We start from the raw sequence: 18073 nt of genomic DNA, 5'->3' as shown, positions 1-18073 counted from the left end.
CAAACTAGTGTGTGAAGTGTTTTCCTTTCTTCCACGGAAATGAGATCACGACGCACAGTATAAAACACAGCGTTTCTGAAAGGTTAAACACCGTACGATGAGAAAATTTATAGACTACTTACATATTTTAAATGTAAGCAGTCTTGATGGACCTGCGCAACAGCAGAAATCTTATGTAATTTCTAAAATTTAGCTAAACAAGCACCTGAAATTTCTCTGCGTATTACGTTTGCAGCATCGTTAAAGTGATGCCCCAGAGTCAGGCACCGTGCAATGCTGTGTCAAACAAAATTTTTCCGATTTCTTACTGTAGCAGACTGTATGAAATAATGGCATACGATTAAGTTATGCATGTTTGAAGTTATCCAAATGGTATTCTTCTGTTATTATAGTGTCATTGGTTACAATACTGAATATGTACAAGAGACCCGATGTCACTTTAACTTTTGTCTTAAAACATTACTGGCCGATATAACATTTCCTAAGCAATGCGATTTATAATAGTAACAACAACAACAATAATAATAATTGATGATGATAATAATAATAATAATAATAATAATGTGCTGTCTTTTTTCCTGGGCGGTAGCCGAGGTGTCAATGCCAGCTAATTAATTCACACACGTTCAACATTTAGCATTAAAGATGGCAGCCCCCTAGGTGTCTCACTTTCGCAGTGTTTGCATGGATCAGAGAGAAAGAAGAGTGAGTCAGTGCGTTGACGTCACCATTGTGTTGATTTGCTAACCCGAAAGCGAAGGCGAGTTAGTGCGTGAGAGAGCGGGTACTGTGAACTGCGTTACTATGCTGTTGCCCTAATAACTACACATTGGGGAACTAAACGCGCAAACTAGGTAAGTACACGTTGCTGACGGGCGCGCAGCTAATAAACAGATCCAGCGTTTAAACAGACCCGTCTCTCTGCATGCTGACTGTTGTCTTGGTACAGTGGAAGTGTTCATTAGTATGAATAGTAAATGTATGTTTAATCTCCTTCACTTCAAACAACCACAACATACGGTGTTTTCCAGTACTCTGCTGTGTAGTGAAGTTGATAGAGCCTTTTGATGGTCTCGTTGAGTGTCATAAAGTATTCTGTGCCTCAATTTCGTGTGGATTGTTTTATCTAATCCGTCAAAAAGTATTGCCCACTGCAAGAGATGATGAACTTAACGTGTTTATAAATGCAGAGAGTATGTAAAGATGTTACGTTGACGTAGCCGCCTGTTTTAGTATTCTAGAGATCACAACAGGAGGAACGTGAGGTCTGGTCACACAGTTCGTTGCACACCAGACAGGATGACGTGCTGCCAAATGCATTGGTTTATTCTTAAATCTATTATTTAAATGTTTGCGAAGTCTTGTTTAGGTATGTCTGTGTACCATTCAATCAACCCATTGTGATTTCTGAAGGTACTTTCATGGCTATTTAAATTTTACGCCTGAATCTTCATACACTTGATGCATTTGTGAAACCGTGCCGTCAAATCATCACGAACAGGGGTTAGCAACCTGATAATATGTCCACCTAAAGGACCATTATGTTCATAGAAGAGACCATTTGATTCTCTAATGACGATTTCTAATCCTTTGATTTGGGAAGCATCCATTGTTTACGAAGACTATACTATCACTAGGGAATTTAAATCACTGAATACAGATACACCGGCGGTGAATTGTTATGTAGCGAAGTGTTTCTTTTCCTTTTCTTCAAGCCAGAGGATGTCAATATGTTAAAGTATGACGCCCTCAAGCTGTGGGCATTTACTATAAACGATTCACGTGGGTTAATTAGTGCCTTCTGTAAGTCACCAATTGAAATAGCTTTTCAAACAGTTGGAGTTAATCTTGTTGGGTATCTGCCGAAATCTTATACTTTTAGTTGTATTTGTTCGACGTGTTCGTGAGGTGAAGGTACCGTGGTGTAAGTGTATTTGTGGCGATTGAAGAAAATATAGCCTACTTTGGCGTCAAATGTATTTATAATAATTTGTAGTAGCCTAGTGCTCTTTATATCACAACATCGGAACGCATTCCGTGGAACGGCACACTTCAGTCTGAGCTTATGGCAGAGTACAGTGGATTTTTAGTCGGGGCTTCAATTAATTGCCTTTTGTCGGCGTCATTGCGTTTTGTATCGAAACGGACAGTAGGATGACTTTCGATGATGTATTTGGATATAAAGGTTACGTATAGGTGTATAGCCGAGCTAAATGTCTGCTATTATATATTATTGATTTGGCGCTTTTATCCTTAATTTTAGGATGCATTGGGCAGAAGGTTTGGTCGTTTCTTTATGTAGTTATGTATTCTTTGACTGTTCATGTTCATTTATAACTTTCGGTTCTATTTTTGAGGCATTAAGTAAATTGCACATCACAGTCGATGGGTAACAGTCTTATTTTTACAGGGCCATAGGTTACTGTAAATGAGAGCCAATTGAAATTCAAGTCATAAAACGTCTTAGTGGGTTCATCAAGTCAACGTATTTTTAGCGTGCTTCATTTTATACGTTTGTTCCAAGACCTCATCTATGCCCAGAGTATCCGATACAAGACCATTCTTTCTATGAACCAGATTTTTTTTACACTCAGTCAATTTACAAGTTGATTCAGTCTGCACAAAGGCACTGATTTCATTTAGCTGTGAAGAATTATGTTCATATTACAGCAACGTGTAAAATGTAGCGAGTGGATCGCACCGAAATTATGATATTTTGTGTATTTGAAGCTTGTTTTTTTACCCAAACCTGTCTATGTTGATAATTCAGCTATCGGGGAACGTCTCGACTTGCTTTCTACGTATACTGAAATTAGAAGAATCAGTTGTCTATTTCTGTTTGCTAATTTTTATTTTTTACCGTTCTGCAGTCGCATTATATTATTTATAAACGCTCTTTAAATGTATCCTGAACTAACGATTCAAAATCACCATCCAGGTGATATTTCCTCACGTGTGCCTTGTCAGTCTCGCCTATTGGAATAAATAATCGTACTTTAAAACAAGTAAGAAGTTGGGCAATTGAACATATCGAAGTCCCCCGCGCAAATTACTACTCGCGTGCAAGTTTTAGAGTATTGGTCAATTCGGCGGGTTATTAAAACACAATGCATTGTGATACTCTGTGTAGCCTATTTCAGTTTGAATTCAGTATTGCAGGGCATAGCTTTCTCCTACACATGTGGACGTGATGTTAGCTTGTTAGTGCACAGGCGCGGCGCCTTTGCGACGTCCTCCGTTCCGGGTATTCCTGGCACCGTTCACTGTGTACTCCATGCGCTGCCCAGTATTCCAGTCTGTGATGAGAATACGGAATAAGATTGCCATTCCATTTTAGAATGGGTGTTGATGGTCTTTGTGAACCGAGCACTAACACGTTCAAACAAAGGCCACGAGATTGCCAGGTTTTCTCGCTCATTGTAGGTCTTCAAGACCTTCCCTTATATATTAAATAATTGTTGCTAAAGGTGTTTTTGGGGAGGTGGAAATCGAGTGGCACCGTATAATATTTAGCCGGCATTTTTTTTTTTGCATTCTTCTTTACGTTAAAATGTGTGCGGTGATCTTACAGCGGTCCATGCTCTCATTTTCGAAACAAATTGAAAGGGTGGCGTTGAAGAGGGTTACTGATCATCTTTATTTTGTTCCTTTCTACTAATAAAGCTTAGTATATTACCATCTATCGGCAAGTATTCCGTCTTCAGTATTTTCGTAATATTAATTATATTGTTTTCATGAATAAATTATGCATATTTTCGATGTAAAATGAGGATTTATTCCTTCATAAATGAAAATATCAGCGCAGCTTTTTATACTTATTTAATTATCCATTTCCATGGATTTCCATATCAATATTTATGTATGCTATGTTTTCTCCATTTTTTTATTGCTGCAACAAATGCAAATAGTGTTTTAAAAGCATGTATGTGTCAATCACAGGGAAACTTTTTTTTTTTTTTTTTTTTTTACTATTTTTAACCACTGGCAGTGGGTAAAATTTAAAATTGCCCCAGAACATTAGACAGTTCTAAACTATCTTTGTATGAGCAGAAGTAGATTTCCATTCATGCTAAAAACTGACAGGACAGCTCATTTTGCAGGCAGTAGTATTTCTGTCATCATAATTTTTTCTCATAAATCTCTAAATACTAATTTCATCTGAGAGTTACTGAAAAACAAATGTTATTTGCTGGGTTTACGTTCTTCCGTGTTTAATCTGTTTTTTTTTTTTTTTTTTGGCTCTTTTTTGTTCTTCCCAGATTATATTTTATCTTGTTTACAAAGATAACTGAACAAACACCGGAGGGGGGTGGACAGCCTCATGTGTTGGTTCAGTGGATTTCGGCTAAGTTATGGATTTGACTAAAATGGGTATGATCCAGCTCCAGAACCCAACCCATCCCACAGCGCTCCTGCAGAAGGCTAACCAGATGCGTCTGGCAGGGACACTGTGTGACGTGGTTATTATGGTGGACAACCATGAGTTCCACGCTCACCGGACAGTGCTGGCCTGCACCAGCAAGATGTTTGAGATCCTGTTCCACCGCAACAGCCAACATTACACCCTGGACTTCCTCTCGCCAAAGACCTTCCAGCAGATCCTGGAGTATGCCTACACCGCCACCCTCCAGGCCAAAGTAGAGGACTTGGATGACCTACTGTATGCGGCAGAGATCCTAGAGATAGAGTACCTGGAGGAGCAGTGTCTGAAGATCCTGGAGACCATCCAGTCCTCAGACGAGAATGAAGCAGAGGTCACCATGCACGACGGTGGTGGGGAAGAGGACGAGGACCGCAAGGTGAGGCATGGGAAGAACGCATTGATGTCAAAGAAGCATTCCATGGAAGAGGGCGGCTACATTGCCTCCGCGCAGCAGGGCTTGGGTCTGGCTAACATGGTTGACCAGAGCCCTTCAGTCTCGACATCCTTCGGCCTCTCCACCATGAGCCCCACCAAGGCCGCAGTGGACAGCCTCATGAGCATTGGGCAGTCTCTGCTGCAGAGCAGCATGCAACAGAACACCAGCGGGGACCTGCTGGCCCAGGGAAACTCTCAGCCGCTGCTGGCTGAGGTAAAGACTGAAATGATGCAGGTGGATGAGGGCGGGGGCTGTGAGAGCCCCAGGGTGATGGAGTCAGGGTCCTCCAGCAATGGGGAGAAGAGCGGAGAGCCTGACAAAAACAGGGATGGCCCGGGAACGCCCACCAGGAGCAGTGTGATCACAAGTGCACGCGAGCTACACTATGTCCGGGAAGAGGGTGGGGCCGTGGACCTGCAGGGCGACGCCGTCCAGACAGGCCTGGAGGGTGTGGCCGGCCTGACCGAGAAACACCTGGCCTCTTTGTACTCTGTGCCTCCCAACCACAAAAGCGAGACAGTGCTGTCCATGCCCAGCTCGGTGGCCTCATCCCTCCATATGTCCCCCGCCCTGGCCATGTCCATGGACTTCAGCGCATACGGGGGGCTCCTGCCACAGAGCTTCATGCAGAGAGAGTTCTTCAGCAAGCTCGGGGAGCTGGCCACTGGAATCAAGCCGGACAGCAGGAGCCAGAATGAGCGATGCAACGTGTGTGGGATCGAGCTGCCGGACAACGACGCCGTGGAGCAACACAGGTAAGTGGAGCATCATTACCATTCACACATACGCATGTGTATCATCGTGATAAATGTTTTTTAATCTATGGTGGAAGAGACCCAATCACTTTCTCCTCTGGTTTCATGGAAGGAAGCACTATTAAAAGATTTACTGTAATTTTGTGAAGCCTTGATGTGAAATGCAACCACACACAAGAGCCTAAAGTATTTGAAAAGCATCTTCGACTGCACCTTACACTTACTCTGGAGTTTCTCAAATGATTCTTTGTGACATTTGGTGGTGAGGGGTTTATTGTACTGCACAGGCTGGGTTTTGTGATCACTTTAATGTTTCACAATCTGTGACAGATTCCTTAAGTGGCATTTACACTCAAACCAGCTCTAGGCACAAAAGAGTTTGAAGCAGAACCAGCTGTGACCTTGTTCCTTGTTTTCACATTGAATTCTCACTTTAAGGGTATGGAATTCAGGGTTGATCAAAGAGCAAGTGATATACACCCACTATAATACTGCGAACAGAGTCACATGGTTACTTTGTGTTATGCATACATGTATTAACCTAGTCTATTAGCCATTGTTATTGTGGTACCTTTCAAATGGATTTGAAAATTCAGGTGGAAGTTATTTGCTAGCTGTATGAATGATTGAATGCTTTATCAGTCCATGGTCCTTCTAATGCTTTCCCCCATTATGTTTCTTGATAATGTATCTAGCTAACTATCACTTCGAATGTGCAAAGAAATCAGGTGTCTTGTGCCTTCCCATACTTTGGACAAGAATAATGCTTTTTTAATGAAGTGTCTTAGTTGTTTGGCTTGGTTAGTGATTTTGTTGTGATATGCATTAGTATTTGTGCAAATTGAGATCAGCTGTCCATACAGCTGTAGTTTTGGTTGATGATATTATGTTGTACACTCCTAAAAATGATACATCCAATAAATATCATTCAAAGCACACAGTTCAGTGACTGTGGATCAGTGCAGATTCTCATAAATGGACATTCCCGTTGTGGTCAGTGGGGTCAGTACAGACTACCTGAGCATTAATTACCAGAATCACATGCTGAGGCCATGATTGAATTTTAGAAGTTGAATTTTTACAATTGAATTTTTTGAATTTGCAAAAACCATTGCTTATCATAAGCAATTGCCAGAAGTATGTTTTATATGAATTATTGAAAACATGAAAAATTATGACAGTGAATTTTTGAGGCTTTTATTCATCCAGCTGCTGAATGAGATTATACCTCTGGTCTCTGATGCTTGGGAGGATGTTAGCTGAGTGATCACTTTCTCTTGGTTAGAAAGTGTAGAACAAGCATCCAGGATGAAATGCTGACTATTGTATATGGTGAAGTGCACCGACACTAAAATGAATGTTCAACTGATTAATTTAAACAGTGACATAGTGCTTATATTTGCTGTAAATGGTCATTCTTGCACTTTATCAGTAGTGAAAATCAGCACCCCCTAGTCGATGGGCAGGTAGTGTGGTAGCTTTTGATGCAGCAGGCTTGGTGAGCTGATCAGTTCCAGATCACTGTGACTTGCGACCAATGGCCACTGGCCGAGCCTATTAGGGGCACCTGGCAAATGGCAGGCAGTGGATTGGGATGAGGCGGGGTGGGTGGCTAATGGGAAGCAGCTTGCCACCCCCTCCACCGCTGCCCCTGCCCCTGTGGCGTGGCCAGTGATGAGGGGGTCAGCCAGGGCCCCCCGCTGTCCAGGCCAAGGAAGCCCTTTATTAGCTTTATGAGCCAAATGGACTGCCCTCCTCAGGAAATGAGCACTGCACCAGGGACCCTGGCCCTGACCTCCACAGGGTAACCTCTGGGCTGCCAGGTTGTCCTCTGGTTCTCGTCAGTGGAGTGGTTGGCAGGTAGGGGGTGGACTTCAGGCCTGTATAAGGCATCCAGCATTGATTTCATCATTGTTGCATAATGTCTAATTGGTGTGTATCACACATTTGTTTTAAAATAAAATTAATTAATCTAGTTAAGATAAATGAAACTAATGCAGGAGAAGTGTTTTTAGGTGGACACAGTGTGCACAAAGTTGATGGTCCTTGCAATGGTGTTCTCATTAAAGCTTGTACATCCAACAAAACACTTTTACTGGGTTTATGTTTGGAGAGCCACTATAGGTGCCCTTTCAGGCCGGTACTGTAGCAGATTGCTTTGGGGAGAATTTGTGACCAGGGAGCTTGCTGAGCTGACAGCACTTCTTTTAAACACTGCAAAAATGTCTCAAAATGACCATTTTCAAAAACGGGTTGAGATGAGTTAGATTGATGGGAAAGGGACCAGCATCTTTTTTGTAAAATACTGGTGCTAAAATAGATATGTCCAGTACAGTAGTACTGGTGCATGGAGCCCAGTAAAGCCGAATATAACAGCAACAGCCAAGGTGTGCGACACTAAAGAGCTGCCTGTCTGACTGATTGACAGGTTTATTTTCTTTGGTAAAAAGAAACCAAACAAAAGGGGAGCCCCCTATGCGCTGAAACAGGAGGGCATAATGTGGAGCTGTAAAACATTTTGAGCTCAGGATTTCCTTGCTGTTGAGCAGGCAGAGCAACGATGTCTAATTGTCCTAAAAGAGCAGCCTGTGGTCCCTCTTTGCTCTGATAAGTGCTATATTGTGTCTCCAGCCTTGCTACTCTAGCTCCTGTCTCATTCTGACTGAAAAGCAGCATTAATCTGATGGCCCAGTCATATGCCCGTGGAACCCACTGGCTCTTTGAGCAGTGTGATTGCAGAGAACAACAATATTTTGCTTGTTCTGTAAGCGCTGATCTTAAAGTGGTCTTCATTTATTTGGTTTCCAGATGCCTCCACCAAGGGTAATTTATGTGGCTTACATTTTTTGCATTACCTATTTGTCCTGCGAGATGTTTACCAGAAGTGGGTTTAGGTCAAGTACCTAATGCGAGCATATGACAGCTTTGTCCCAGCAAGGAGCTGAATCCGCAATCCCCCGGGAAGTAGTCCAGTTCTCTGACTCCAAGTGTGTATTTTCCAGCATGTAATGTGACCACAGCCACGTGTATTTGCATAGCTTAATTGCATCTTTTAATCGTGGGTGTAATAACACACTGACTGGTTGTAGAGAGCACAGGTTCAGAACCCTTGGCATTTTGACATTTGGTGATCCAGCTCTGCCCCTAATCTATTGGAATGCACAACGGTTAAAGTTCAGACAAGGATTCTGTTTCGCTCCTTCTCCAAAATGTCACGGCAGCGTGTAGGAAAATGAGGTTGATTAAATAAATACCTCCTCCTAATTCATAGGGTGAAGTGTCGCTAATGTCTCCATCAGTGGTTCTTTGTCTTTAAACATGTCTTACAGTATTTCGTAAGAAGGAACTAAGGACAACTGTAGTACACTTGTTTTCTAAGAAGCGTTAGTACACCTAGAATGGACAGAGACTATGCACATAAAATGTGTATGATTATGTATACATTATGGTGAATGCAGCCTTGCACTCCAGTCTCATATTAAATTTGATTTAATTGGCATTCCTTTGTGGAAGAGGTTAGCTGTTCAGGACTTTATCTTGTTTTTCAGGGGATGTCTGGTTGTTAAAATGGAAAGCATTTTTAGTATTAAAGACCTGGCTCCCACACATCATGTACATGCAGGGCTTATTTAGAGATGTGAAGGAGGCTGAGGTAAGAACAGTCTGCGCTTTTAAGTTGGATCCATTAAGGGGAATGTCTTATGGCCAGTCTCTGAGATTTATCAGGATTTAAAGAGACTTGAGCCACTTTTTAAGAAGAAGTGAATGGTAAAGCACAGATTCAATCAATAAGTGTTAATTGTCTTGTTGTTTGGCAGGGCTTGGTTGCTTTAAATGATATTTGATGAATAAAATGTCCTGTTTTGACTGGATTTTTCTGATGGTATTGCCTGCGTTTCCTTTAAAGTTTTCTAAGGATAAACAGTTTAATCTTATACATTTTCATTGGGCTAGTCCTGGGGTGTGGCACAAATGAAATCCCAGCACACTCGGGCAAATCTAGGTCTTCACAAATTGTAAATTATCAGAGAAACTAGTGGATAACAAGGATGCTGTCAAGTCAAAGTTTTGTGAAATTAGAAGGGTCAGTTTCCCCCTTTTTGTTGAATTAGGCACAGGCCACGACTGAAGATGTGCTAATTGTCTGAATTTTTTTCAGAGGGTTTTGAAATGCCAGGCCCTGAAAGCTCACCACACAAAAGGTGATGCTTCTTGTGACTAATTACCAAATATTTGCCAGCATCCCTGAGCCAGAGCCACACAGTTTCCTGTTACAAATGTGAAAAATATTTCTGCATGGAGTTCATTTGGTGCAAACAGGTCAGGTTAACCGGCTGTAATTGTTTCCAGACATGGCACGGAGCCTGTGTTTGTGTGTTTGTGTCAGTGTGTGTAACTGTGTGCTTGTAGCTGTGTATGTCTGTGCCTGTGTCTGTGTCCATGTGTTTGTGTGCTTGCTTGTGTCTGCATGTGTGCAGGTTTCTGTGTCTGTGTGTACTTGTGTGTGTGTGCCTGTGTATTTCCGTCTTTATCTTTGTGTGTCTCTATTAGAATGAATGCGTTGGTAAGTACTTGCTTCCTGTGCGAATTTGGCCCACTCCATTCAGTCTGTGCCCTGGGTTATGTCATAAAGCTCAGAATGGTTCAATGAGATGTGGATTGGCTCCAGAATGAGGGGGAGGGAGGCAGGGGGTTTCCTTCCTTGAAGTAGCCCTCAGGAGTAATATGTTGATATCTTTTGGGGAGATTTATGACTGAGGGATTCATAAACGAATGGGTTTGTTTGTTTTTTGATCGCCCAAGGTTTCCTACAGGGGCTAAATCAAAGCTCTATCTTACTTTCACAGCAACTCGCAACTGGCGACGTGGTTGACAGGCTTTATTTATTTCTGTTCGGAACTCGGCATTTGTGCACTGTGACTTTGGAGAGACAGGATTACAGCAGCGTGTTACTAACCTCTTGAAAGGAAAATAATCAGTGTTGCAAAGCACAGTAATTGCTAATAAATAAACAGATGAAGCCTTGGTGATGCAAGTGGAGGACCCCGTGCTAAACACAGACTGCAAGTCAAGGGGATCGACCTCAGGTTTATCTGTAATGCAGTTCCAGAGCACTGTTATGCAGATAACTGTCTGCTTAATGTACATTGCCTTGAGCAGATTGAGCAGAACCCTGTACAGTAGCTACCTTTATGCTAAAGCCTCTAGTTTTATGGAAGAAAAAAGGTTTGGGGGGGGAACCTAAATCTTGAAATGTTTTCTTTTTCCTCATGACATCAAAGGGCTTCATGAGAGGGGCTACTAATAATTGCCCTCCAAGCCATGCTCATGACTAGAATCCACATGTATTCTTGTAGGCTGGTGGACTGGTGAGCTCTTCTTTCCTCAAGTTCTGCCATCCATCCTCTGTTAAGTGGGAGAGGTGTTGGAGTGGAGCAGTGTCTGTGCTGTGTTAGTCCCTGAGTCCAGGCGTGTTTAACAGAAAGCTCAGGCGTTTATCTGTGCATATCAGGAGGACTGATAACCCCTGCGGTATTCTCTGCAGCATACAAAGAGCAGATCGGGTGATAGCCACTACGTAGCTGCTGGATGAGATAAGGTGACATGCGCACCTTTTAGCTCTGTGTTGTGGTGGAGTGTGCTGTGCTGCACCTGATACCTCATGTGGCCTGTCCTGGGCCCAAACCCCAATTTCAGTGAAGCCTGTAAGCCTTGAGGGAACACCCCCCCCCATCGGATGCTAGTGTAACCCGAGCAGCTCTCACTATAGACACTCAAAATCACAAATGATTAATTATTTTATTTAATCCATTAATGTTAAATACATATATATTCTTTATGCCAGGTCTCTAACCACCATGCCATACTGTGTTTCTTTATGGCTGCTCAGGTGAAGGCTTGGCTCTCCCTCTCCTTGGCTGAATACTCTGACCATGTTTCAACATAACACCCTCTCTCAGTTCACAGTGGACCTCTGTTGATGTGTTTATTAATCCAGTTGTGTATATCTGTTCATTGCAGAGGAGTGTTTACAATATATTACCACTAAGGTGAGGATTGGGTGTGAAGTGTCACAGCTGAATCTAGAAAACTGTAATTGTTTTTTTCTTGCCATGGTTTGGTTTTTCACTAGTATTAAATGTTGACTGGGAATGGGAAATATGTATCTGATGCCTGTAACCACTGCACTGCTTGCTTAGCCTGTTTCAGTAACACACTTAACACTGCTTGATTCACCAAATAGCTGCAGACATGCGTTTGTTTGGTGATGACTCGTTAGAGACTCTCGTTAGTTCTTTCTTACCCTCTCGCTCCACCGGTTATACACGATTTAACTTAACGAGCCACTCGACCACTGTGTAAAAAGTGCTTTAGAAATCACAAGCACCTATAAAAGGTACTGTTTCTAAGTAATTTTGTAGTCTGTAAAGTTTTTCGATTTTAGGCTGGGGAGGACCGAAACCTTCACTCTGCAGTGTTTTGTTTGCATAGAGTATGATGCCATTGAATCGTTAAAAGTGGGCGTGGGAATTAAACGAAGAAAATGAGACAGGCCACTCCAGTATTGATTGGGAAGGTTTTCTAAAGAAAAGGTCCTGAACTGCTTCTTTCTATATGGGTCAAATTCATTCCAATTCTACTACTGACTCATCCATCTACTACTACATTTGTTTTATGAACTTAAATCTGTAATGGAGGAAGCAACTTTTAAATTGCAATAAATGAATTTTTATGACCTTTAGGAAACAAAACTGTGTTTCCATGTAGGCCTTTATGAACTACTTTGTGTACTGTTTACTTTTAAGGTTATACTTTTTAATGAAGAGAATCTTGATAGTGCTAAATTATGTTGAGAAGGCTTCATATGCCTTTTTTCAGCATGTTGTGATTATGTGTTCTGATCTGGTCGTTATCGCAGTTGCTGATTTGGGTCATTAAAGTAATGAGCATGATGGAGAGTGGAGGAGATGCACTACCCCATTCTCTCTGAACTACTCTGATTGCTTCCCCTCCTTCCCATAGTCAGACAGGTACGAGAACAGTCATTAAGGTGCAGAAAAAAATTAGGGCGAAATCAGACGGAGACCACTCGAGGATTCATATGGGCATAGCACTATAACAGTCGGACAAAAGATTCATCACGGTGAGAAAATGACACTTGTCGGAGCATCAGGATCCTGAATGAGATCAAATTGGGGTGGGATTTAATTAATCCACGTTGTCCCCATACTCCACGCTCCCTTGCTACGGCTCATCCCATCGTGGTCCTCAGCACATTCACCCTCAGCGCATGTGTGTCTGAGGCTGGTTTTGTGTGCCGTCCATTTCAGTGGCAGTCTTTCGCTAGCAGCACTCGCTGGCTGACTTCCCAGTTATAGACAGCCTTTAAAAGGCCCGGGCTGAACTGTAAAGATTTACACCACCATTCCTCTGATTGTAGATCTAGGCTTCCTGCTCGCTGTCAAGACACCAGTACATATTGATTAAATGCTTAACACGGGGTTACACATTTCGGGAAGGAGCCCCACACCTTGACTAAGACGCCAGAGGGTTGCTGAAACATTTCTATGCGGCAGAATAAATTGATATCTGGCCTCAGATGGACATAATCCCTGTCTGTGTAGGTCTGAGTGACGTGCAATACCATACATAGAAACCCAGAGACAGACTGCAGTTACGTGAACACGTCTTTTTGCTTGGATTGAGGGCAATGTTTGAAACACAGGAGGCACAGTTGCAGGGTATTAAATAGATAGGAATTGGCAGCATTTGCGTAAAATGAAGCAGCCGTTGCACAAATCTCTTTTTAAAGTGGTTTTCATTCTAGGCCTCTTTATCTCCTCCTTGCAATGTGAGATGGCTAGATTACAGGTAGTGGAGGGTGGTGAGGGAAATCTTTGTGGTGCCAGGTGGCTTGTCGTTTGCCTGATACACATGCAAGTCCCTTGCTTTTTTTTGCATCACTTTCCCCCATTTCAAAAAAGACAAAATGTAATGGCCCTGGCTTTGGCGCTACTGTGCAGAGTAGATGAACTGAATCCACATGGAGAGTGTAAGAATGGTTGTGTTGTGTAACACAGTGTATCGTGTTTTCATGGCTGCATCCCCCTGCATCAAAAATTTCTTTTTTTGTTTTTGCTATTGGTGTTATTGGTGTGCCGCTGACCTTACCCTCGTCGTCATATACACGGTTACAAAACTTGCTGCCTGAGGCCTGGTGTGTGCCCTGTTAGGACTTCATTGGTCAAGGAAGAGGGACGGGGGTAAGTGAGTGAAGAGTGAAACACCAGTGTGAGTAGCTGTTAGTGTTCAGTAATCATATAACCTGCTAATTCTTGCCTCTGTTACCTTCCTGATTCCTAACTGTGGTGGACTTTGATGAAGGATATGTTATCAGTTCGCCAATCTGTTGTTGCAGTTAGTTTTGAGTGCTCTTTCATCAGCAATGTTCCTGTTTTTTTTAGTGCTATAGCATTCTTCACAGTGAAACTCCTGAAGAATGCTAGGGTGAGGACTGTGAAATAATTCTCCCTGTACCTCAACCATTCCTTACATAATTCCTGTCTTTTTTGTTATTTATGTATTCACGTTCCTTGCTTGTCACTTACACTTCACTTCTGCATGTCTTTGCTTTGTGTTCTGTCATTTTTATTCCCATTTGGTTTTTGTGGAGAATATTTTACTTCCATGTAACTACTTCTGAATCGAAGTAGACAGCTTGTTAGGTACATTGTAGAGATCCCTGCATCTCAGTGAATTTCATGGAAGTCTTGAATGGTTCAGATCACAATGTTCCGATCTTTGATTCTGCAGCCCACCATATAATGCACCTAATGCCTTGAGAAATCTTAGTGAATGGATGTATGCTATCACATCATATAGGAATATGCGATATTTTTCATTCAAGTATACATTTTTTGTAAAGATACAACAGTTATAACTATATATTGAAAGTCTTCATAAAACCCTTTTCCTTCTTAGCAAGGTGTGTTTTAATCCTGTCCTTATACCATTAGCATCCAGTTTCTGGTCTTGCAACATGAAAGAAGGTGTGTTGGTCCCCCCTCAGCACTTCTAAGGTGCTTGCCTATGGGCCGCCCAACAATAAAGAGCCCAGGTGCAAAGGGCCAAGCCAAGCCTGCTAGAGGCGGTGTGACTGTGATGCTGCGGCTCTGGAGCCCGTGGAAGTGTCACGTTGGCACCTTTCCTGCTGCCTTCCACCGAGAGGGGCTCTAATTAGCTCTTTTGTTGCCTGGTGAATGGAGTGTGAGAGAGTGGCAGGGGCCCCAATGGAGTGATACGAATGTGCAAGGGTGGGGAAGGGGTGGGAGGGTCATAAAATGACCCTTTGTAAACCCCCTTCTGTGCGCAGCGGTGCCCAGTTAGGGCTTCCCCATCCAGTTATGTTCATGGAAAGCCGTGAGTGCACTTCCAACCACCAGGCCCCCACCAATGGCGAGGAGCGATTGCCAGTTCCTTCAGGGAGCAGGTCACAAATTCCCCTGTTGTCGGTGGAAGAGTTAGATTTCTGTGCTGTGAAAGACCATGTTAGACAAGGTGCCCGAGCACTGATAGGGAACGTGCATGGTTTGTGCAGTCCTGTGTGCTTTGGTCCAGAAATGTTTGATGTCATAGTTAGGCATTTACAATACAGTCCAAATGCCTTTGGAACATGTATTTTCTGTCCCCGTTACTGTCTTTTGCTTAATCACCTGTGTTCTCTTGGTAAGTTGTTTAATGCTTTTGTGAGCACATCTTGAAATTGGAAAATGGATTTTAATAGATCTGTCCATTTTGAATGTCTGAATGTCCTTAGTGGATTGTATTGAAGTACCCCCCTTTTACACATACTGACTTTGATCATAAGAGGAACCACTAACATGTAGGGCTGGGAGATATGGCCTATAAATAATATTGCGATACATGATATATATCTTGATATTTTGAAATCTCCTCTAAAGCATTTCATAAATGCTCGATTTAACCCTTGATGCATACAATCACACCAGTATGACGATTCTAGTAGTCCCTGCAACATATGTCTGCATTAAAAACATCAGGGCTCCAGACTAACCTTTCCACTGGTAGCACTGATCCTACCAACTTTCTCAGTTGGTTGCACCAGCACGTGATTTGGCCGCACCCTTTTTTTGGGTACAGCATGGTATTAATCAATGACCTTGCATGCTGATGAATAGTTGTCTTAATCTGCATACCCTTGTTTTGCATTGATGTAAAGATTGACAGTGACTTGAGACTTGAAATTTGCAAAATATTTTAATCTGAACATTCCCTCGTACCGCAACCACAGGTACTGTGTTAGCCATTGTGGTTGAAAGGAGTACTTTTTCTTCTTCACTGGCTCAGTCGATCTCTCCCTGCCTGTGCCTGCACTCCTTATGCAGCCTGCACTCTCATCATCAGTTGTGTCTGAGTCGAGACCTTTCGTTGGCTCTCCCTCTCCACCAGCCTCCTCCTCTCTCCTCATTTTGTTTTTTAACCCTTTGTGTGTGTGGTCATACCGGTGTGACTAGCCGTTTAGTGTGTATGCTAAAACCGGTGCGCTTAGAACACGAAATTGGAAAAATTCTAGCTAATTCTAGCTTTGAGGAAACAACGATTTAACATTAAAAATATAGCAAATACGGTGGTGAAAACTATGAGAAGCTTAATAACACTAATAAAAACCTAACGAACCATGTAATGTAAGGCGCGCTACATAGCATAAAAAAAGTTACGTGCAAAAGGGTTAAAATAATCAGCTATAGACTGCTTCATCTTTGGAACATGGTAACAGCTAAATGGATTGTTTTGCGCATTTCATCATCAGTGTGCGTGTGCAGGTAGGGAGAGGCTGACTGAGCCAGTGAAGAAGGAAAAGTACTACTTTCAACCACAATGGCTAATGCAGTACTCATGCTGGAGGGGCACCAAAACAGCCTAATGATCATCATGCATTCATGCAAATGTGACCACGTGTAATCTTAACTCGTACACTCTCAAAAAATGGTTGCATATGTGGGTATATTTGCAAGTCGCACTGGTGCGCCTAGTTGTAAATTTAGTCGCGCTGTCCCCAAAAATGGTCGCAGTCTGGAGCCCTGAAACATTATTGTTTATATTCATTAGTGGTTTCTATTGGAACAATTTTAAACTTGCATACAAAATGGGGGAAAATCACAACCACTGCCAGACGATGGATCCAGTGCAGTTTCTTTTTGGAACCAGTTCGTCTGCCTCCATCTTCTATTACTGTTTCCGAACTCAGCACGTAAAAACTCGCTTTGGCGCTTCACTTCTTTCCCTCTCGCCAGGCTCTTTCCCTGTTCCCTCCAAATACAAAAACACACGTTTCACCTATACACGTCTCACACACTCGCCCAGGAGAGTGGTCTGGATGGGCGGGTGAGTGTGTGTGACGTATGTATGTGAGTTTTTTTCTTTTTGTGTCTGTGAGAGGGAGACAGCCATAGGAGACAGCTAGAGAACTGAAACGCCAAAGCGAGTCTCATGCCAGCGGCTTAAAAAAAATACGTGACAATTTGTACTCGACGTTCGCGATATAGACATTTACTATATCCCACGTAGAACAAGCCACGATACATTGGGTATATTCGATATATCGCCCATCCCTACTAACATGTAAGTGTAAATCCAACAGGGTCATCAGGGAGTGCTTCTGAAGCCTGCAGACGTCTTTGCTGGCTGTGGGTAATGTCCCACTAATGTCCCACAAATGATCCACCTCTGCTTGCATAAACTAGTCTTTGCCCTTGCTTTCTCAGGGTTTGTTGTGACTGAAGACCCGTGCGCATGGTAGAATTTCCCCACAATGAAATCTTCGAGGGATATGATTGCTGTCCGATGGGAAGACTGGTATCGGGGGGACCCAGATAGCTGCCGTCACTTTTGGACAGTCGTTCTAGACATGTGCTTTCTAAGCTTTTTTTAAATCCAGGGGGATCAGTTGAGTAAATCTTGGAATAAAGCTTAAAACCATAATTGATTTATGTATCTGTTGACCAAAAGCTCCTAAAGGATTAGTAGCAGGAGGGGATGAGTGATTGATAGTATGTACCCCTAACAGAAGCAGCATATGAAGGCAATGGCATCAGCCCTCTTATGTTACAAAATACATCACAGGGTGTTCCATTCTATTGACAGGCAGATTATTTTGCAGGGCACAGTATCTCTTGTTGAGTTGAGGAATTAGGAAGTGTGTCTGTGACTACAGCGTCTTCAAAGAACTGTCTGACAGCAGAGCTTTCTTCTAAAGTAACCACACTCAGACATCCCTCCCCCTCCCAGAAATTCTTTTTTTATACTTTAAAAATTGAAACCCCGTATTTACAGAAGACTAACAGTTTTTATGATTTAGACCTGTTCATTTCTGAGGTTATTATCAGCAATGATCTGATAAAAATAATGTAGGCCATATTTCAAATTCTTTAAATATTT

The 18073-nt window shown here is 42.5% G+C and overlaps 1 protein-coding gene across 1 annotated transcript in view; it reads left to right on the top strand.

Annotated features, from left to right (window-relative positions):
- The first annotated feature begins 767 nt into the window (after positions 1-767).
- The window catches only part of zbtb16a (zinc finger and BTB domain containing 16a), a 115378-nt gene continuing 98072 nt past the window's right edge, over positions 768-18073 (top strand). Inside the window, exons 1-2 of the mRNA XM_036524678.1 lie at positions 768-854; positions 4260-5614. Coding sequence (XP_036380571.1) covers positions 4353-5614 — 1262 coding nt within the window. The 5' untranslated portion in view covers positions 768-854; positions 4260-4352. The remainder of the gene's footprint in view (positions 855-4259; positions 5615-18073) is intronic.

This window comes from Megalops cyprinoides, chromosome 3, assembly GCF_013368585.1.
Source record: "Megalops cyprinoides isolate fMegCyp1 chromosome 3, fMegCyp1.pri, whole genome shotgun sequence".
Taxonomy (NCBI): domain Eukaryota; kingdom Metazoa; phylum Chordata; class Actinopteri; order Elopiformes; family Megalopidae; genus Megalops; species Megalops cyprinoides.
Note: the sequence above shows the minus strand (reverse complement) of the source record. Positions and strands in the feature narration are given on the sequence as shown.